The sequence below is a fragment of the Phaenicophaeus curvirostris genome, chromosome 1, assembly GCF_032191515.1.
Source record: "Phaenicophaeus curvirostris isolate KB17595 chromosome 1, BPBGC_Pcur_1.0, whole genome shotgun sequence".
In the NCBI taxonomy this organism is placed as follows: domain Eukaryota; kingdom Metazoa; phylum Chordata; class Aves; order Cuculiformes; family Cuculidae; genus Phaenicophaeus; species Phaenicophaeus curvirostris.
The window spans coordinates 55,777,695-55,799,325 of record NC_091392.1 but is presented as its reverse complement, the minus strand read 5'-3'; the positions used below and the strand labels follow the sequence as shown (position 1 = coordinate 55,799,325).

At 37.4% G+C, this 21,631-nt stretch overlaps 1 protein-coding gene across 3 annotated transcripts in view; it reads left to right on the top strand.

Moving 5' to 3' along the window:
- ATP2B1 (ATPase plasma membrane Ca2+ transporting 1) overlaps positions 1-12,314 on the top strand; it is a 56,328-nt gene extending 44,014 nt beyond the window's left edge. Inside the window, exons 16-22 of one of the 3 annotated variants that reach the window (XM_069858575.1) lie at positions 1,721-1,912; positions 2,114-2,327; positions 2,440-2,651; positions 4,165-4,272; positions 6,145-6,327; positions 6,637-6,723; positions 10,870-12,314. In XM_069858575.1, the coding sequence (XP_069714676.1) occupies positions 1,721-1,912; positions 2,114-2,327; positions 2,440-2,651; positions 4,165-4,272; positions 6,145-6,327; positions 6,637-6,723; positions 10,870-11,181 (1,308 nt within the window). In that variant the 3' untranslated portion in view covers positions 11,182-12,314. Of the gene's footprint in view, positions 1-1,720; positions 1,913-2,113; positions 2,328-2,439; positions 2,652-4,164; positions 4,273-6,144; positions 6,328-6,636; positions 6,789-10,869 lie in introns of all 3 variants that reach the window. The other 2 variants (XM_069858593.1, XM_069858583.1) reach the window with 2 other exon arrangements.
- The last annotated feature ends 9,317 nt before the right edge of the window (positions 12,315-21,631 follow it).

Below are 21,631 nucleotides of genomic sequence, written 5' to 3'. Positions count from 1 at the left end.
CTTGTTGCAAGATGTAGGAACAGAATTAATGATACTGAAGATCTCAGAAATGAGATCTGTTCAGTATATGGCAAGAATGACTTTAGATGGTAAATAGCATACTATGTTGACTTTCAGTAAAGTTTATACACAATATGGAATGAGCTTATTCATCTGTATTTTGTAAAAATATGCATAAGAATAGGGAGACTATAATGAGACTGCTAGTAATGTCTGTGGAACCTATACTAAGAGGTATCTCTAGTACAACTGAAGTAAGAGCGTTTTATGACAATCTAGGATCTGCATCTGTCTGTTTCCTTAGGTTATTTGACTTTCTCAATTTGAATTCTCAAACACCCTTTCAGATGGTACTCAAGCTCTGTCTATGACAGAACTAAAGAAAATTTACTGCTGGGAGAAGAACTTTATAGCCTGGATTTAGCTTGTGTTAAGCACTAATTTATTGCAGGCTTTCAATTAAACCAAACTTTTCTTTGAGTGATAATACTAGATAGACTCATGCCTTAAGTATGTAGCTTCAGCTTTCTTCTGTCTCCTTTGAAACAGTGTAAGATAGGTGCCTCAAGATTCCTCCTCAGCCTTGGGCTGAAAAAGTGCAGTTTTGGTGCTAGTCGGTCACTTCAGTTTTTAAAAACTCATTATTAAGCGTTTAAAGGGAAAAAGTTGACCACACTCTTCCTTCACCACATTTGCAGATGCACTGACTCAGGTAATCTTGAAGAGGAAAAACAGAAGATGAAGAGCTTTCATGTAATAAGCTTTCCAATAAGCTTTTAAAAAAGTATTACTTTCATGTATAGCTGCCAGATTTTAAATATTCACTGGACTGTAAAAATCTTCTTTTAATAAGTATCTGTTTTCTGCTGTTATATGGCTTTTGTACTTGGCACTGTCTGGGAAATATTTATTTTCATCTTCCAGAACTTAAAGGTTTCCTGCAGTTACTGTCTATATCCATCTGTGTAAGAAACTGATTTTTCTCTTTATCTAAATAGCACTTAAAATATACCACCTACTATGTGATACTTAAGGTACCTTTTAAGGTGTACAGATAGCTCTGCAGTTGACTCATTTTCTTGGCCAAAGAATGTATCAGGGGTAAGGGCCGTTACATTAGCTATTGAGTCAGTGTTTCTGAAATGCCAACAGCAAAATAAATAGCCTTGAAGTAGGTATGAGACAGAGCTCACCGTAACTATTTGGATACTTCAGGTGCTTAAACCTTAAAGTCATAATTGCATTGCAGTGTTATATGCATTGACATTGCATATTCTACTGTTTAATGCCAATGCTCTTCTGCAAAAGGGTTTTTCTGGTAATGTGTATCATTCTGTTCTCTTGTGAACATGTGCATTACCCTACTGCTGGAAACATAAACTGTACTGTAGTACTGCACCACCTGGTGGCCTTTAACTTGAACAGGGTTCAGTAACATTTCTTTGGGAGAAATTACACAGTGTCTTTGTCACTTAAAGGATTTTTATTATTAAGGTCTTTCTTTGAAAGACAACATTACCTGCTTGTTTACATTTTTGCATGCTTGAGTAGAACTTGCAAGCAGGACTTGATTCAACATAACTTCCAGTGCTTATATTAAAATGGTCCTTTAGACCATTGGCGCATCAAAGTGAATGCTGACCAAGGATATATTAATAGCTATTATTACATAAGTCAGTGCATCCTGTTATATTTCATATTGTTTTTCTTTTTCTACCAGGGTATTGCTGGAACAGACGTAGCTAAAGAAGCTTCTGATATTATCCTTACAGACGACAACTTCACAAGTATTGTTAAAGCAGTTATGTGGGGTCGAAACGTGTATGATAGCATCTCCAAATTTCTTCAGTTCCAGCTTACTGTCAATGTAGTAGCAGTAATTGTTGCTTTTACAGGCGCATGCATAACACAAGTACGTATTGCTAGTCTTCTGTTTCAGCTAATAAAGGTTGAAAATGTCAAGACTAGTTAACTTTCAATTTGAAACTTTCAATTAAATACTAGTGCAAAGAACGTAGTGCTCTTCAGAACATGCTAATGTTGTATAATAAATGTGTTTAATAGCTGCAATTTGGTCATTTATGTTGGAGGGTTTATGTATCTATCTTTGTAGGATTCTCCGCTTAAAGCTGTGCAGATGCTGTGGGTAAATCTCATAATGGACACATTAGCTTCTCTTGCCTTGGCAACAGAACCACCCACTGAAGCTCTTCTGTTGCGAAAGCCTTATGGTAGAAACAAACCTTTAATTTCTCGTACAATGATGAAGAACATTTTGGGTCATGCATTCTACCAACTCGTAGTGGTCTTCACACTCCTATTTGCTGGTAAGAATACTGAGGCCTTAAAGTTATTCTACAGGTTAACTTAAAACTATTTTTTATGTAGTGTATATGTAAAGACACCAATTAAGCTGCCAATAAATGCTTTTATACACAGGTGAGAAAATTTTTGATATCGATAGTGGAAGAAATGCTCCTCTTCATGCTCCTCCTTCAGAGCACTATACTATTGTATTTAATACATTTGTGATGATGCAGCTTTTTAATGAAATTAATGCCCGAAAAATTCATGGTGAAAGAAACGTTTTTGAAGGAATCTTTAACAACGCTATCTTCTGTTCTATTGTTCTGGGGACATTTATTGTGCAGGTAAGTGGCTTCTTTGGGGTTGTGGGTGAAAATGCACTTAGTACATTGATTACTTGCTTACCTTGGAAATGGTAATCAACATGAATAAGCTTTAGGTAGTTAAATATTGGTTTGCATCTTCTGATGCAGAAATCTGTTATCTGTACAGATGCTGCTGGTTTAGGTGTTATTTTGATATGAAAAATACATGATGTTTAGGGAACTTCTGCTGGTGCATCTATGCAGATTTTGTAAAAGCTAGTTCAGTCCGTATATGCTAACAAGTGAAATTAAATTATCTCAAACTGATTGGGTTAACACACTGGTGTTGAGAAACTCCAAGTCAGAATTGAGTCTGAATAAAATAGTTTACAAGAAATAGTTTCTCCTCCTAAAAGACCTTAACTTTTAATTTATCAGAAGAAGTAACTAACAAATAAGCACACTGCTATTTTTCAGATCTCATTTTGACTTAAATTATTTTGGACTTCAGATATAACCTATGCCTTAAGTTTCTCCTAAGACTTGGGATTCCATGAAGTTGACCAAATTCATAGTGATCAAAGCAATGCAAGTGTACTACTTCATGTAAAGTTAGTTCAATTATTCTCCCATGTTTAGGTTTTTTAGATGCCACTTCTTCAGAAGCTACTCTTATTTTTACAATTGCATATGCAGCAGACTGACTGTTATTGTGCAACAAAGCCAGATATGTAGAAATTACTCCTGACTGCAACTCCTTTCCCTTTATAACCTTGGCAGAGCGAGTGTCTTCCCAAATAAGTGACTTCTGAGTTGTCATCTCAGTGTTTTATTCTGTGTTAATAAAAAGATACTCTTGGGCTTTTAAGCTGTCAGGTGCCCCACTTAATAGTCTCCTTTTCATTCCTGCTCTGCTATTGTAATTGTTGATTCTCCAGGGCAGATTTTTGTGCATGTAATTCCTTGCTCATTAGGGAGTGTACAGCTTGTAGTAGGTAGGTCAATAGGAGCTAATTTGATTTAGTTTTTGAGATCTCTGACCCTTCACCCCAAGACTTAACTAGGTAGGTGTCATGCTGTGATGATGTAAAGTTTAGCATTTAACATTGATGGGATACATAGTAATATTCTCTTGATTTCTGAAATGTTTCATGTCTTGTGGATCTATGACTTAGGTTAACATAAGTGTATTAATGAACTTGATTATGAGAAAGGTGTTCATTTGACAAATCACTGTAAATTTCTACCATCAAATACATGCTGTAAATGTGAAACAAAGGAGGGGAGCCATAAACACAAAGTAGTAGTAACAGATGTTTGTGATTTTGAAGAGTAACTAAACGAGTAGTTCTTGAAATACTGAAAAGCAAAAGGAAAGATGGCTAAGGTTTGGAAACTTGCTCAGACTGCTGAGGCAGTGGAAGTGCATGATTAATGAGATGGGAAATCCCATATTTTAATGCAAAGTTTTCTGTAGTGATCCTGTGCAATAGCAAACTTTATAGTAAAAGGTCACTGATATAGCGTTGTTTAATGGTGTTGCTCTTTACAGATAATTATTGTGCAGTTTGGTGGAAAGCCTTTCAGTTGCTCAGAACTCTCAATTGAACAGTGGCTGTGGTCCATTTTCCTGGGCATGGGAACACTACTCTGGGGCCAGGTAAACTAGTTTTTTCAATATGTTAAATATCTATTTGCATTAGAGTATTTTACATGGAAAGTACAAATGCAATATCTTAAGTATTCAGGTCTTTCAAGTGGGCTATATGAATACGTGGAGACAAACAGTAAATACTGATTAGAATTTACTTGTTCGGTAGCTGGAAAGTCCTTAGTTGGATATTCCTTACTCTTACTTGGTCAATTAGTTAAATTTTTTATCAAGATGCTATAATTGGTTTATGTTTAGTTATTTTAAACTAGAAGCATCTGTAGTTACCTTTTAAAAATGAAATTACATCTTTAGCCAGGTAAGTACTAGAACAAGCTCTGCCAGAATACAGAAGCAAGGAACATGTTAACATTCAAATATATTTAACGTAGTGTTGAATGGTTTTCTTGAAAAAAACAGAATTGTTATAATTATTAGTATGGTCTTGATTTGAAAACTTCCTGGAGTAGCAAAAAATGCAGCAAAACTCAAATCAGTGTTTTCTTTAATCTTCATTTGCATAACTATGAAGTAATTGGAAAGTTATCCTGACAATTAAGCTATTGCATTATGGTTTTGACTTTTATTTTCATTACTACTGCATGCACAACAGTGCTTGTAAGCAGCAAGCTTTATGTGAAACTTTAGACCTACAGAGTTTTCCATTATTTAATGACATAGTTGTCTAGACTTTTGATACCCCACAGAGTTTGCCATTACAGTTTCTTTCCTTCCCTTTTGTAAAGGACACATCAGGTTTCAGTATAAAATTGGTAGGGTTACTTTTAGTTTTAAGTACATATATAGTTGTATATTCTAAAAAAGGCTATAAGCATTTTAATAAGGTTTTCTGAAAAATGTGATGTTGTTTAAAAAATCAAATAAGAGTCACTCTGAGGTTTTAAAGTAGCCTAGAAGAGGATCAAGATGGCTTGAAATACCTCTGACCCAAGTGTCTTGCAAGGGCAAAGCTTCCCTGCTGTAGTTCATGCTGCTTTAGCATCTCATTAAAGTCAAAGAGCTTTTGACTTTCTGAGAACAGTTGAAACAGAAGTGTGATCTGGGAGCATTCATAGTAGCAATTTCAGCATGAAGGCCTGTTTATCTTGCTTTTGGAGCAGTCTTTGTCCTCTGCAGTTGCTGAAATGGTCATCTAGGTTTGTGATGATCAAAGAAAGCAGTCTTGAACTGATCTGGATCTGGTAGATGAGACATATCAAAAGATGACTCCCCTTAACTACATAGTTCACCAGAATAACCCTGAAGGTGGGGATGAAAAGGAAAGCTGGAACAGCTATACGTAGCTTTTGTTTAATTTAAGATAGATGACCTAGAGCACACCAAGTGGCAAAGTAACATTTTGGGGATAAGGGTGTTGGGAAACATCATTTGCCTTGCAAATGGATTGATACCTTCCAGGTCATGAAAGAACTCTGTTCTGTATTTCTGAATTAACAGTTGCAACCTTAATTAAATGATGTAGAGGTAACACATCGGGCTTGTGAAACTGATGGAGCTCCGAAAGCTGTATGTATAAGCACAATCTACAGAATTAGTGGTTCTTGTAGCTTCAGTACTGTCCCTTCCTGGCATAGTCAAGTAATGTTGGTGGAATTTTTTGTCTCTAGCAAGGATGTTTTGTTTTCTAGGTTTGTAGTCCAAGCTTAACTTCACACCTCAGTGGAGGTGGTAAGAATATTCATAGCTTTGCAGCTGTTCAGCTGGAGTGGTCGCTCTACATTAATGCACTCATCCTGTTTACATAACCTGTTTTCTCAACTTTGCTAATTATGAATATTATGTTAAGGCTTAAGTCTGGTATTACTTTTTTATTTAAGAGAGAAAAAAATAATTCTGATTCATATTTTCATTCACCGTTAGTTGATTTCAACAATTCCAACCAGCCGTCTGAAATTCCTTAAAGAAGCTGGTCATGGAACACAAAAGGAAGAGATTCCTGAAGAAGAACTAGCAGAAGATGTAGAGGAGATTGATCATGCTGAGAGAGAATTACGTCGTGGTCAGATCTTGTGGTTTAGGGGCCTAAACAGGATACAAACTCAGGTATGGTCTTGAAAAAGGTAGGACACAGTGGGTGTTTATGAGGGAGATCTCTTCATCTCCAGTCCTTTGACTAAGGTGGCAGTTCTAACTAGTTTGGCCGAGATGGCCAAAGCGGGTATGGATGGATGTGCAATCCCTCAGGGTCCTCTGTTTTCTTCAGCTCTAAATGCATCTCTTGCCTGTTTATCTGTTCTATTTTAAAAAGTGCCTTTTTTCTTTACCTTTTGTATGTTGTAGATGGGACGGTCCTTTCTCTTGTTCTCTCTCTCTCTTGCTGAGCAAGCTGTCACAATCTCTGATTCCTTGCAGATGGATGTAGTGAATGCTTTCCAGAGTGGAAGTACCATTCAGGGGGCTCTAAGGCGGCAACCCTCCATCGCCAGCCAGCACCATGATGTAACAAATATTTCTACCCCTACACATGTAGTGTTTTCCTCTACTACTGCTTCTACTACTGTGGGGTGTGAGTGTGTGTTCCTAAAGTGCATGAACTTAACATTTCCTAATTCACATACCTAACGTTTCTCATTTTCTCCTTAGTACTTTAAATCATCGTTAAGGCTTTTATAGAGCTCTTCCACAAAGTGGAGTCCTCAAGACTTTTTTTTTTCTTAGAGGGCTGAGAACAGGTGGAACAGTTTCAACAAAAGACTTTGATATGAAAGCTGTGAGCCTGCACATCCTGTGCCTTCATCCATTTGTGTACAGGGGGATGTTTAAGATAAAATGGGAAAACTGTTGTAAATTTTCGAGTATATGCCTCTTAGGGTGACTTACAGTTAATTCACTTACTGATTTTTTTAATCGTGGTCCCATGGCAACAAAAAATAGATGTCTTACACTGCAGCACAAATGATACTTAAAGTAAACAAGCTGATGGAAAAGCAAATGGTGTGTTAATGTATGAACGTAGTTAGAATGTGGAGCACTAAATACATTTTCTTTGTAGCCTTTAAAGAACTTCTGAAATCTCTACTTTTGTTGGACCTTTTTTTACTGAATAACATAACTTTCTCAACATCAGGATTCGGGTGGCGAAACAAGGCTTCTAAACTCTGTACAAGTCAGAAGAAATGTTTAATTAGCCAATATAAAAAAGGAAAAAAGGTTTAAGCTCAATGGTGAAACTTCCATTCAAATCTGAAGGATTCTTTTTCCCCTCTAGGTTCTTCTGGCAGCAGTTCATAAGCCGTCAGTGAAAGTAAAGTTCTTGTCTCACCTTAATTCTGCCCTCTTTATATTGTACTCTAAGTGGCATTTTGGTTTCAGCCTTCCTCTCCATAGAGGCTAGAGATTTAATTACTCATGTGCGTAGGATTAAACTATGGAGCCTGAAGATTCATAATAGTTGTAGTTGAATACTCATAGCTAATATCTATTGTTGAAAGAGTTTTACATCTTAATTTTATTTATTACATGTTCAATTTATTTCTATAATTTCCTTGAGAAAATGGTTAAATTGTTTTTTAAGGTAACTCTCAGAGGGCTTCTTTCCCCTCTCCTGCTTTTTAAACTTTCAGATTACCAGATGGATGAAGACCTTTAATTTCAGGAGCTGTCTTAAATGAAATGTTCTCTTCTGATAATTTCCCCCCAACCCTGGCTTGTCCAGAATTCCTGTGTAAGGTTGCACAAGCATTTATCTTTGTACTTGTACTCCATTGGCAAGACAGGCATTTCCCTACTTTGCAGCAGTATTGAGAAGCTCAGCTCACAAATTTACATACCTCAAGAACACAAAATGAAAAGTAAATGGAATAGTAAAGGTGCATAGGGTTGCACCTCCTAGTTAAAATGCTAATTAGTAACCTGTATCCCTAACTACACTCAAGAACATTATTAGACATTCAGAATGCACTAGAGAGCCACTTCATGCCATGCTGCCATTTGAGCAGAATCTAACATAGCACGGCAGCATCTCATTGCATCAAATGACCAATGTAGATACAGAGCTACAATAGCAGAGAAATAGTTTACATCCTCACTAAGTAGTACAGCATTCTGATGGGCCCTCCAGGAAAACAACTTTTAACTAATATGTATTCATGGGAATCAGATGTGTTATTTCATTGTGCCTCGATTTTGGAACTGTATGTTGGAAAATAGTTCAGCTGTTCCTATGAAGGGAGGTTACAGCTCCTAAGTAGACATCTGGCTAGGAGGATTTGGAGTGCTTACTGCGTTCCTTGCTATTCTGATACTAATATAAGAAAGGTCTGATGGCAGTAGAAATTACACGTAACAAATTATCTTGTTTGCTCCTCACTTAGGCAATTTATTTATAGTTATCTCTCTTAACTAATTATTGTCAAGTAGTCAAAAATAAAGCCTTCAAACCTCTAGATTTTCGCTTTTTAACTTAAAATGCTGGTAATATGATTTATTCCTTCAAGGCTAGACTCCAAGTGTCCTGGGTTCATAGGAGTGTCCAGACCACTGGTTTAGTATGCATTCTGCATGGGAATCAAGCCTTTATTGTGGCTATGGTTATATTCCTATGATAATTACAGCTGTCCTGTTAAGCCAATTTTTTTTTCTCCATTACTGCTTGTGTTCTAACTTACCATCTGTAAGCAATGAAAAACTCATCCTGCAAGGCAGTCATATGTCATATTGCTGCATAAATCAGTGGTACAGTGGGATGCAATGTGTCAGATAAAGGCATTGCAAACTTTGAGGCTGGCATTGTCATCACTGTTTTTTTTGGTAAGTGCCAAGGCAGTTGGCAGCTTGCTGGGCTTGTTTAAAGCTCCTGTAACATGCCAACTCCTTAACAGCGTGCTCACTTTTTTCATGCATTAAGCAATGAAGTACTAGCTGCTGTTGTAATCTTTTACTTCTCAAGCACTGAATTTACACTGTTCCTTATCCTCCTTTTACTGATAGTTACATCCTCCCCCCGTGTGCATGGCCACACAAGGTTTCCATCATTAATAGGACTCAGCTCTGTACTTGTATTATAAAATGTGAATTTGATAGCTTTCGAGTAAAATAGTGCAAGTGCTGTGAGAGAAGAGTGGGTGGGAACAATGTTACTTCTAGTATCAAAGGATGCAGTCAGGATCTAGGATTTATCCTGTGCAGTGATTCTGTGTTAACAAATTTGACAACACTTTTTTTTTTTCCCTTCGAGGAATGCTTCCCTGTGTTTACAGGAGGGGTGTCTGATGTATTGTAGCTGTTTTGAAGTTAGTGCTTTTGATCTATTTGATCTTCCAGCTTCATTCCTTCAATTGGAAGTCAATTTTTTACTAGCAAGGAACTTTACCAAAGCGCTAGTCATGACTTAATTATCAGCTTGAAACAAGTTATCTTAGATGTGCTAAAAAATACCTTTAAATTGAACTTACGATTTGTAACAGTAAGTTCTTGTTACAGAGTTGCTTTGCCATTGAAACTGTGCTTTGCCAAAGTTACTTAAAAGTAGAGATGTTGAGAATTGAATAGGGTGCTAACCTAAGAGGAAACTATCTCGATGAAAGTTTTGGACAGAGGGGTCACTGACTTCTGCCTAACCTTTTGTTTTATCAGTTCAAGAATGAATCCTGAATTGCTGTAGTTTGGTCAGGGAAATGGGGGGAGGGGAGGAAGCATGGGGGAAGTTGGGGGTACAGTTCAACCTGGACATGGCATGATTTGTGAAATGAAGCTGTACTCTATTCTAATTTCACTCTGAAATGTTTATTTGTGAATTTTGTAAACGTAACTTTCTGATTTGAAAAATGCTAGTTAAACAATGAAAGTAATTGAAATAATTCTCAGCCTGGGAATTTTGTCCATGAATTCAATGTAAATTGAAGACTCAAGCAAAGGCTGATAACCTGCTTTTCCCATACTTTGTGCTACTTGAATAGTCTTTTCAAAGTTACAACCTGTTGTAGCTACTTAATTGTACAATGTAGTATTCAGTTTCCCAGTTCAGGTCTTAAGTTTCCAAAGCACTATTCAGTAAGGAGCTTTCCCTAGTGTGGTAAATGGGTATATACTCGAACATTTACAGCCGTTAGTGGTTTCCTTTTTTTGCATGACTCTTCGTAAATGTCTGGTCATTGTGACATTGGCTTACACTTGCTTGGCTTTTTCATAGTCAGTTGACATACTATTTCCTAGCATGACAATTAGTAGCCCTCTGGTCCTCTAACTTATTTTCAGCCTTTTCCCTCCTTCCATCACTCCCACATTCCATAAGTATTGAATAAAACACTCATTGAGATTTATTTAATTTATGAATAAGTAATTGTTGGCCTCACTCCTGAAAAATTCTTAGCCCATGTTAAATAATTGAACAATTCCAGTGCCATGTGTAAGTTTTTAGGCCCTTCAACTTTTAGCAGTTCTTTTACTATTTTTATTCCTACTGTGTAGACTGGCAATGCTCTACTGAAATGCTCTTCATTTTTTACAGTTTATTGCAAGTTCCACTGCATCACATACAAATTCGATTCACTCATGTCAAGCTGTTTGTGGATTCAAACTCATAAAAAACCATACCATTACCAATGAATCTGCAGCATTTTAACGACCTTTTTTCTTCGCTTACAGATCCGAGTGGTGAATGCATTTCGTAGCTCCTTGTATGAGGGGCTAGAGAAACCTGAGACACGAAGTTCAATTCACAATTTTATGACGCATCCTGAGTTTAGAATAGAAGACTCCGAGCCTCATATTCCCCTTATTGATGATACCGATGCTGAAGATGATGCTCCAACAAAACGCAACTCTACTCCCCCACCCTCTCCCAATAAAAATAACAATGCGGTTGACAGTGGAATTCACCTTACAACAGACATGAACAAGTCTGCTACCTCTTCATCCCCAGGGAGCCCGCTACATAGTTTGGAAACATCACTCTGATTGTAAGCTGAATGTTAACACACTAGCTGCATTGTAAAGAAATTGAAACTGGGTCTCTTCACACATTATGATGGACAAGATGACATTCTTGTCTTGGACTTCAACAGAAGACACACTTGTACGAATGTAGATTTATTTTTTTAAAAAAAGCTTTCTGCCAGACTGGAGGGTGCTTTTCTGGGGGTGGGAGTAATAATGAACTCTGACAGATAAACAGTAACTCCAGCATAAGTGACCTGTGGATCATCTGTTGTACTTAAAAATGGTCCTGAAGTGTGTTAGCAGAGCTTTAGTTTATCGTGATCCTTTTCTGAAGGGAAAGCTGGGAAGGGCAAGGAGGCCCTGGATCATTGAATTGATACTTTAATTTCTGCTGTTGGCTGTTAATAATTTGGATTATTTATGTTTATAAATGATACAGATCTGTTTACAAGGTTTGTAGATACTTTTTTTGTTCCTGTTCATAGATGGGAAGCTTCCTTATAAATGATGCAGAGAAAAAAAAATAGTCCTTCAAATACTGCTGTATTTTCAGGAAAAGGGTGTTTCTATTGAAACTGTACTAAATTTTGCCTGCAATTTACCTTGTTAAATATTGTAGATAAATTGCTAATACTAATAGCCAAATAGATAACACTAATGCTTTGTAAAAACACGAGCAGTGGTGTTCTAATGAAGTTATGGCCTCTGTCCTAATTAGTTTCTTAAATACATTTACTACTTAATGGTTTTGAAACAACTGTTTAATTTTTAAAAATTTTGAGAAACTTACTGAATAACTTTTGTTCAGAACTTAGTAGGATTGTTTAATGCAGGACATCAATATGTGATGGAACTTGCTTGAAATATTTCTGTTATCATGGGCAAAATGGATTAAATCAAAATACATCAGAATCTTAGTCCTTTGTTTTTGTCTAAACATGTTAGTTTAGTGCTGTCTTGGTGAACTGTGAGTGGAACTGTGATTTTTTTCTAATCTATAGAATCCTTCATGCAGCATGAGGGCTGTTGGCATTTTGAAAGGTTGTTAGTGGGTAGCATACATGTTCTCCTTTTTGTTTTTGAAACTTGTTTGTAAACATGAATAAATCTGCCCTTTTGTTAAAATAAAATTGCAGCAATGGTTTCTTACAGATTTTTTTTTTTCTCAGCTCCTTCACTGGAAACACTGAAAAGTGCTCTTTTCTATTACTGGTAATCTTGAAACTGCAATTTCAAGATGGTAACAGCCCCATTAAAAATAGTACTTTGGGTAAATAGAATCATGGTGGCTGCCTCCAGAATGACTGTAAGATAAGGTACTCAAAAGTCTTCAATTGAGCCAAAAGGATGCTTCTTGAGAATGAACAGGTTTGCCTGAAATTCTGAGTCTTACTGTGAGTACTGTGTAATAAATGTATCCCTGACCACTTACGTGAGGGGAAACTTGAGAACTGACATATACCATGGGTAAAAATACGTTTTGGTTTTTTTTTCCAATTGATGTCTTATGCACCAAAGCTGACCTGCTGGCGATTGACTGAAGTAGTTATAGTCTGTCTCAAGTGCACTGTTTAAACTGCAAAGGATGATGGAACAGTACGTGATCTGGTACTTTTCCCATGTTTTCTAGGTCCACTACTGCTTAGAAGAGCAACAGAAGAGATGAGTCATAAAGTGTTGTGTTTTTCCAGCTCTGTGTTCCTTAGTACAGTGAATGATTTGTTTATTTATTTATTTATTTTGCCAAATAGTCCAGAATTTTGGAAGATTTTTAAAGGGATCCCTTCAAAGGAATGCAGGAATTAAGTTGGTAATGAGGGAGAAGATGATACTAGAGCAAACTGTAGAAATAAGTAGTTCAGGAAGCTCGAGCATATCTTTTCCTTGTGGTGGGACACATGCATGCTTGGGCTTGCCCTTTAGTGTCTGATGTTCAATCTGTAGCACTGTATCCCACTGTCAACCACTCCCAAATTCAGTCTTTTCTATTGTACTTAAGTAAATACACTGAATTCCAGGCAAGCGGAGTTTGCACTTGACACTTTGTACAGTAATTTCTCTCATGTTTCTAGCGCTTCCTTTGCGTCATAGTTCTTCAGTAGAACGCCTGGTAGGGGAACTGGTTTTTATGTAAACTCTTTTTTTCCCTACTACAGAAGTTGGATAAACATTGGCTTAAAATGAGGAGAGTTTCTTCACCTATGAAGTACACTGCCATGTGAAAAAGTATCCTCATTTAACTTCATTAACACATCATAATTTGATTTCATTCAAAACCAGAATCATTTTTCCCACTCTTCTATCTGTGATCATGACTGTGTGTTATCTTTTTTGAAATAAAGTCTACACTTAAATCTTCTGGGGATAGTGGGAGGGAGAATGTAGGCTTTGTACATTGATGGTCCCTCTTGATTCTGTTAACATCAGTGTGCTGTTCTTACAGGGAAATTCCTTACAGAAATACGGAAAAATTGTTTAAGAGGGGGGTATGCTTTCTTTGTGATCTCAAGAAATCGTAACATGTTGCCTAGATTATGAAATGGTTATCACTAAGCTCATGAGGCCTTCATTGCCTTTCTGGTTGTAAGGTTTACTTGTCTTCTTGTAACTGAAATAAATAAAAGCGCTGTTCATCTCAGTCTGTATGGGGACTGAAATTCTTGAATGTCAGTACAGTACTGATTTAAACCTGAAATGCATGCCAGTTCTATAAGGTAGCTCTTGCCACAACTTGAAAGTCATTCCCTTTCAAGAGGTCATGGTGTACGTGGTATTATGATCAAGCAATAGTAACATTCAACGTAAATGCTGTACTAGACTTGTTTGAAGTAGCTTAGAATTCAGTATCCTGGGTAGGATGTCTGCTATGATTTTGTACAAGGCAAATATTAGGCCACCTGATCTTGCCCTTGAGGGAGAGGTGGTAATTGTTATGTAAGAGGACTCATTTTTTCTGTATTGGTTTTAACAGGAGAGGGGAAATGCTGCATCATGGAGTAGTCTGGAGAGAATAATGGAAACAGATGCTTTAGTGCTAAACCAATGGGTAAATACAGGGGTTTGTAGTAAGTGTAAAAAAACCAAAAAAAAAAACAAACAAAAAAAACCCCAAACAAGCAACAAAAAAAACCCCAAAGAACTAACACTCTTGGAGGCTTTCTTAGAATAACAGGAATTAAGCAAATAAAGTAGTATTCATGGAAGGATAACTTATGTATGATTGACTGTATTGGGAAGTCATTCCAAAGGCCTGCTAAGTTCAGCTTCTACTGCCAGCAGTGTCAGTCTCTGCAGGGCCCTACAAGAATCTAGATCTTTTCCAGCCTTGTATAAATTAAAGTGGAATGTCTTGTCTGTACTGCTTTTTCTCATGCAAATACTTGCTTTTAAAGAGCGCCTGCTTTTTTCCATCTCCAACCTCTCCCCAAGCAGTGCAAATCTTCTCACCTTACAGATGTCAAGCACTGAAATACCTTAACTTTGGTGGATGAGCTTGGCCAGCATGGAGGGTCCAGCTCCGACTTGCCTTCAGAATGAACTGGGCCTGCTTATTCCAGGCTATGTAATGAGAAATTCTGGGCCAGAATCAAGAGCCTTAGAGCTGTTCCTGCTTATCTTCTACCCTGGACTGTATATAGAACTACGTAGCCACCTCTTGAAGAGACTGCAGCATCCATCAAGGAGATACGGCTTGGTGTGTAAACCAAAAACCACCTACAGGTACTACTTGTACTTTTTGCTCAAAGTGAGGTCTAGGATGAGGATTTGCTTAGAAAACTGTGGGATGGGTTTAAAAACCTGAAAGAAGAAAGTATGAAAAACGTAGCTCACTGGCTAGAGGCAACGCCATTCTAGTTGCTAAGCATAAAGATAGAACTGGTGCTTATACTGCAAATCTGACAAAACAGGGAGTGTTCCTCAGTAGAGGAAACAAATTTATGTGGCTCTTATGCCTTCATAGTAACTCAACAGCATTATATATAAATGGAGAAGAGATTGACATAGTTTATGTCCAAAACATCAACAGCTCAAAGGAAGCAAGCAGGTTTCTCCTCCCCTTTATGGAGCAGGCACAGGATTTCATTCTGCATCCACATAAAACGTTGACCACTTCAGATCTTGTTAGTCTTCTGTGTGTATTCCTATAGATGATAACATCTAGCATTGCAGAAGATGGGCAGTAGCTTGCTTTGGCCATATCTGATCTTCAAGATTTAGTGAATTCCTCTAACTCCTTACTGCTGTTATGTGCACCTGAAGTCTATAAAATTGTTAGGCTGAACAGGCTTCCTTGGCTTGCACCTACCAGAAGACGGTGGGAATTCAAGCTTGGAAAAATGACTAGCAAGGAGACTTCTGGAAATTCACAGGTTTTCATTGATGGAAGTGTACATTCTAGAATATTGGAACATCACCGAGCATCTCGGATTCTGGTGTAGTGACAAGTGTCAATCCTACAATGAAGCAGCAGTTGCTCACTGAAATGCAAGTACACATTCTCTATCCCTTTGATTCATTGCAAAGCTAGCAGTACCTAACAGTATTCTGAACATCTTCATCTGCTTTCCTAGGCTGCTTCTCTTACAAAGCATGAAGCTGAAGTGTGCTGGAACACTGTAAGTGCCATCATACAGCACACTTCCTGTGGCTTCCTCCTAAGCAAAGGAACAGTCTTGCCATTGCTCTATGATAATTGCTGAGGGACAAAGTGAATACTAGTTTTACCTACTTAAAACCTTTCAATCTCCTGTGGGGAATCAGAGCATACAGTTCAAACGCTTCCAAACTTTGTGTGAACAGCTTTCTAAAAGTTCCCATCTGAGGTACTACAATAAAAAAGAAAAACAACAAAAAAACCTCCAAAAGAATAAAAATGTTCTAGAAGATGGTAAATCTGTTACCTTTGATAATCAGTTTTACAAATACAGGATTTAACTTGGCATTTTCCTCCTTCCACATGTTGGTTGCTCTGTTGGCTGTAGTACAAAGCATCTTCAGTTATGATCTAAGCTAGTCTCCAGGTCTCCTGAAGGTAAACCGCTAAGGCTGATGTTTGTAGGGGAATACAGAGCTTGTTTTGAATACTGTGCTGGTAGCTACCACACTCTATTGTGTTACATATTTTACGAGAGAACCTGCAAAACTATCAATTAAGAACACTTATCATGGGACCTGTCAAAGAATACATGGATCAGGCACAGATTACATGAAACAGGGAGCTGTTGGAATTGATGGTTTGGTAAGAAACTATAGGGTTTACTATACACAACTTTTAAAGATGGGGAAGGAGTGTCTTTACTCACTGGCCATGTATTCATTATTAATATTCTGATCAGTGTAACAGTCTAATTTATTGAAGGTCATCATTCAAAACGCACTCTGTTGAACAAACTAGTGCTTTTTTAAATGAAAAAATACTCTGGGAAAGGTACATTCTGTTATATTTTAATTTCAAAAAAAGTTGAATAGTTCCTAGCTTTCCTTTACTAAATCATCTAGGTTCTGCTCTAATAAATCTAGCAGTAGCATGAACATGACCTAAAGCTTGGTGTCTCTTCCCCCTACTAGTCTGCCAAGGACTATTGCAGGGAACAGCGAAAGACAGATGGAGTAAGAGGTGCAATTGCAGATTTGTCTCCTTTTTCATCCTTCTACCCTGATCTTCTGCCTTCTACTTCAAGATCTCACCCACTATCAGTAAACAGACTGGAAAACTGCTGTGCAACGTGGCTGTTGGTGTTTCCAGTGAAAGACCCTTAATGTGCTCCTTCCAGTTCTTAATTGGTGTGAAGGCTTGAGGAATTACATTTTAAACTAAGAATGAACAGTAAATGGACATACAAATGAGTAGTAGAGAATGAACACTTGAGACCAAACGTTTCTCCCAGGTATTTCATAAAAACCACTTGCCTAGCTGATCCCTTGATGTTCATTCGTACTTCTGTGCCTGTTTATATGAAAGCACCTTCGTATATAGACAAGGCTCTGGCTCAACACATAGCAGGACTTCGAGGATGCTTACTCACATACAGCAGCTGAGAATTAAGATAACGCTTTCAAATTTAAACCTTGGCCAGGAACCTCCAAAAGCATTATGCCTTACAGTAGACTTCTGTAAAGTATATCTTGAAGATCCAGTTCTAGTAAGAAGTATTAAGGCCAGGGCTTTGAAAATACACGTAAAAGGCCTATGAGGACTTATTTAAAGTAGCTAATAAAGCATCTACTTATTTGAACAAGCATAGTGATCCTGATCTGTAGACACCTGTACATGGAGAAGTAATCAATCCACAACACAATTAACATTGGCAGGTGCAGGCCCTTGGCTGCAGGTGGCAAACACCTCCTTATCAGCCTCTCTTCCCATCCCCTCAAAGCCATAAGTACTATGCTCTTCAGTTGTGTAGAAGCCTAATTTGCCACAATTGTGCAAGTGTGATGGGTATAATCAAAGAAGGGAGCCAGACTCCTCAGCTGTGCCCACTGACAGGACAAGAGGCAGTAAGTACAAGTTACAACATGTGAAATTCTGCCTGAACACAAGAAAACACTTCTATTTATTGTGCTGGTGGTCAAATTCTGGGTAAGGTTGCCCAGAGAGGTTGTGGAGTCTTGGAGACACTCAAAACCCAACTCAATGCAGCCTGCAGCAACCTGCTGCACCTGACCCTGTGTTGTGCAGGGGGTCGGACTAGATAATCTGCAGAGGTCCCTGCTAACCTCAGCCATTCTGTGATCCTGTAATTCTTGAGCAGGGGATGTAATTCTATTCTACAGGGTATTGCCATTAGCCTTGTGTGCGTATTGTTCGTATACATACATGAAATTCAACAAAGAAATTAATCACAGCCTGCTACGACACTCACTGTGATAGCAGAGCTTGGATAGCTTCTGCTGTAGTAAACCTTTTTCAATAATAACTGACTGGGAAAGTTAAAAAATTAATGTCCTAAAATAGCATTAACTTTAGCTATGTTCTGCAGACATGACGATTCTTCTGGAATTCTGATGTACTAAATAAGCAGCTAAGCAATTCCAGTGATAGTTCTTTTGGGCTTCGAAACTTTGAAATGAAACTCATACTATTGTTTTTCTAAAGGGGGAAAAAAGGCTGTCCTACTGTCTTGAAAATACATTACTTTTCAAAGCTACTTCTTTCCATACGTCTTGTTAAAAGATCACTTCTCTATGCGTTGCTATAGATAGCGGCACTCAAATAAGTGTTAACAGCACCAAAAAAGGTTATGCATAAGCATCTCTACCTTGCCTGTATTAATAAAATGCTATAACATTCAGGCTTTATGTTACTTCACGCAAGATGAGATCCTATCCTTGCTGTCCTGTTGGGTATCCCAGAGGACTTCTTGCAAGAAAAAGATTCCAGTTGTGTAAGATGTCATCAGTGGCTTTGATCATTTTTGGAAAGATGGGGTCATTAGGTGTAGAAGAAAAGGAATAGCATACATACATTGAAGAACACTGGCAGCTCCCAACCCTCTGTAGAAGCATCTTTTAGTAAACGTAAGCATATTTTTTTTCTTCTTTCTTTTAGCAGGTCTTTCTCATATCAACTTCTTGCAAGTTTAAAACAGAATACAAAGAATTAAGTCCATCCTACAGTCAATGTAAGTCAATGAAGCTTGGTGCAAATAATGTTACTTCAGTGTTTTAAGAGTGTTTTCCAGTGAGCTGAACTTAAACTAACACCTGATCTTGACGTTTTTAGTGGTGATGTTTTTAAGTTTCAGTGGTGGTTAGGGATTAAGTTACTCGTCATGAATGAAAAGTTACTTTTAGGAAGTTTCACATACCTTGGGGTTGTTTTTTTTTTTTTAACTCCCAGTGAATCTTAGCAAAGGTTGGTGCAGCTTAAAATGGACTTGAGCTTTTCTCAAGTTAGGAGAGAAACCTCCAGGATAAATACCACAGGGCTTAGTTGTTGCTGTTCAGTGCTAAACTGTGTAGATTTTGTGTGTCTTCTGATCCTTCCTCTTTCCCCTCCTCTCTGAGTTTACCCCATCACATTGCAAAGCAGTTCTGCAGACAGCAGTCTGGGAAGATATTCTGATCTGTGAAGAGGAATACTGGGTTAAATCAGTATTCAGATGTTCAAAATAACAGCTTATTCAGTTAGTCTTTTGTGGAGATGGAAGACTATTCAGCAAAAAATAACTCTTTGCAGAGGGAAATTCACAGCCTTTTTGTCTTTACAGGCATTAAAGAAATGAAACTTCATGAAGTTCTGCTGCTTTGAGTAGCAGTTTGCATTAGATGACTTCCCAAGGCCTCTTTCAACCTGAATTATCTTGTGATTCTGTTTTTAAACTGTCTTCAGTGGGTATTCGTTTAACTTTGGTTATGCCTTCTAATGTCTGTGGTTTGTACTACAAGCCAGACGTGCTAAGCCACTTCAAAGTAACAGTCTGTAATTCATAGCAAAGCCCACAGATTTTAACATGATCTCCAGAAAGCTCTGGTTAGGCCTGTGGAAAGCAGCAGCTCCTCAAGGAAGAAGAGGATTTTCCCCTCTGTTACTTGGCTCTTTCAAATCTTTCAGGTGTTTAAAGGATACAAATTGTAGCTATTTATAAGGAAAATTAAAAGCTGATTTATTTGCAGATTTGCGTGGTTTCACTACCCTGCTCCCACTCTCTTGTAAGAACCTGTTCCCCATTCTCAAAGCAGCTGTTATTTTTTTTCTGGTATAAAGTGTTTAAGATTAGTTTCTGAAAAATAAAGTTCTGTTGTAGGCATATAAATTTAATAAAATCAATATTATTGTTTGAACTGATCAAGAACAACAACCACTGAAAAAATATTTTTCAATTATAGAAGCCTACAATTTAAATGTAATTGAGAAGCTGACTTTTCTCCTTACTTTAGTTCATAGAGTGGTGGTGTTCCAGGCTTTTATCTGATTGAGCAAAGTATCAGTGAAATTAAATTAAATGCAATATCAGTTCTGCTGTTATGTACAACTGCTCACTCTTTTGCCTGGAGTTACAGAAATACTTTGTTACATTCAGAGAACTTACTATTGTATCAGATCTGGAGTCCTCTTTACTGGTTCTCAGATAATTGCATATTAAACTTTAAATGCTAATGTCAAAAGCCTGACATTACAAAACTGCCATTCTGGTCTTAAAAAGTGTGTAATAGGAGAAAAGCTTCTGTCAAATATTCCATGTATAAGCCATATAGTAAAACCAGCTGGCTGGCTGACCAAATGTTAATGTGAGATAATTCAAATAGAAATTTGACATTCTAATTATTGAAAAAATAGCTGACTTTCTGCAAAGCAGTTATCATAGCCTTTTTTGTTCTAACACATTGCTTTTGAAACTAAAACATATTTAAAATATGTTTAGAAAATGTGGGGGAGTGCCTATTCCACTAAATCTTAATATATTGTTTTCTGGCTCTCTACCTTAAAGGTGCAGAAATTATTTGAATTTTCTTCTGTAGGGCAAGTATATTGCAGCATGTCTCATTTCAAAGGCACTGTTTCAATAAAAAGTGAACTGAACTCTACAGCAAGAGCTTAATATGGCTATTTTTAAAGAACTTGGGACAGCAGAGGTCCCCAGCCATTCTGCCGATATGTCACTACTTGAATACAATTATTATAGCTTTAAATTTCACTAACTTCATTCTTTTCATAAGGGTCACAAACAGTGCAAGTCTGAATATTGACTAAATGATCAGTTGTTAGATTGATACCAATCAACATGATCAATGGTTCATATGTTTGAATGGAGAAGTGAGCAGAAATTGCCACTCTGTATCCTCCTAAATTCATGTTTGGACAGTGGACTTAGTTGACAACTCATCAGTTTTGTGAAGTTACTTAGTAGATTGATTCTATGTTACCTTTGATGTGCTGCCTAGTAGATTCAGACAGAAGTAAAGCAGAGAGGCTGTACTGCCCTGCCTTTCTCCCCTTTTATCACTAGATGAGGAGTGTGAGCTGATAAAATACCAATTGAGAATACTACTTCACTTAGCTTTCTTTGTTACTGTCCTAAGGGCAATTAGCACAGCCAATAGACCCGCACAGTGTTTGTTACTGGCAACACAGCAAGCACTACTTTTATTGATCATTCATTCATTAAAACATTTTAAAAAAAAAAAAAAAAGTGAGAGAAGAGGATGTTCTTTAGATTTGGAATTGCATGGTATATCCAGCCAGGTAGTGATGCCACTGCTCTAAAACACTGTAAAAGGATTATCCCAGAAAATTTTATAGTCAAACCAATCTCATTAGCAGAAAACAACCACTGGCTGCAAATATTCTCATATTCAAAGAGTGCATATACATCATAGAGTCTATGAGTTATAATCAGACATTGAGGTTTAAACCCAGTGCACTTGGTGCTCCTCCTGTATATTATGATGTGAGTATTTTTACTGTGCTGTTTGGTTACTTAAGGCGGAACACTAAGGAATTTAATCCCAGAAGTCATTAGAA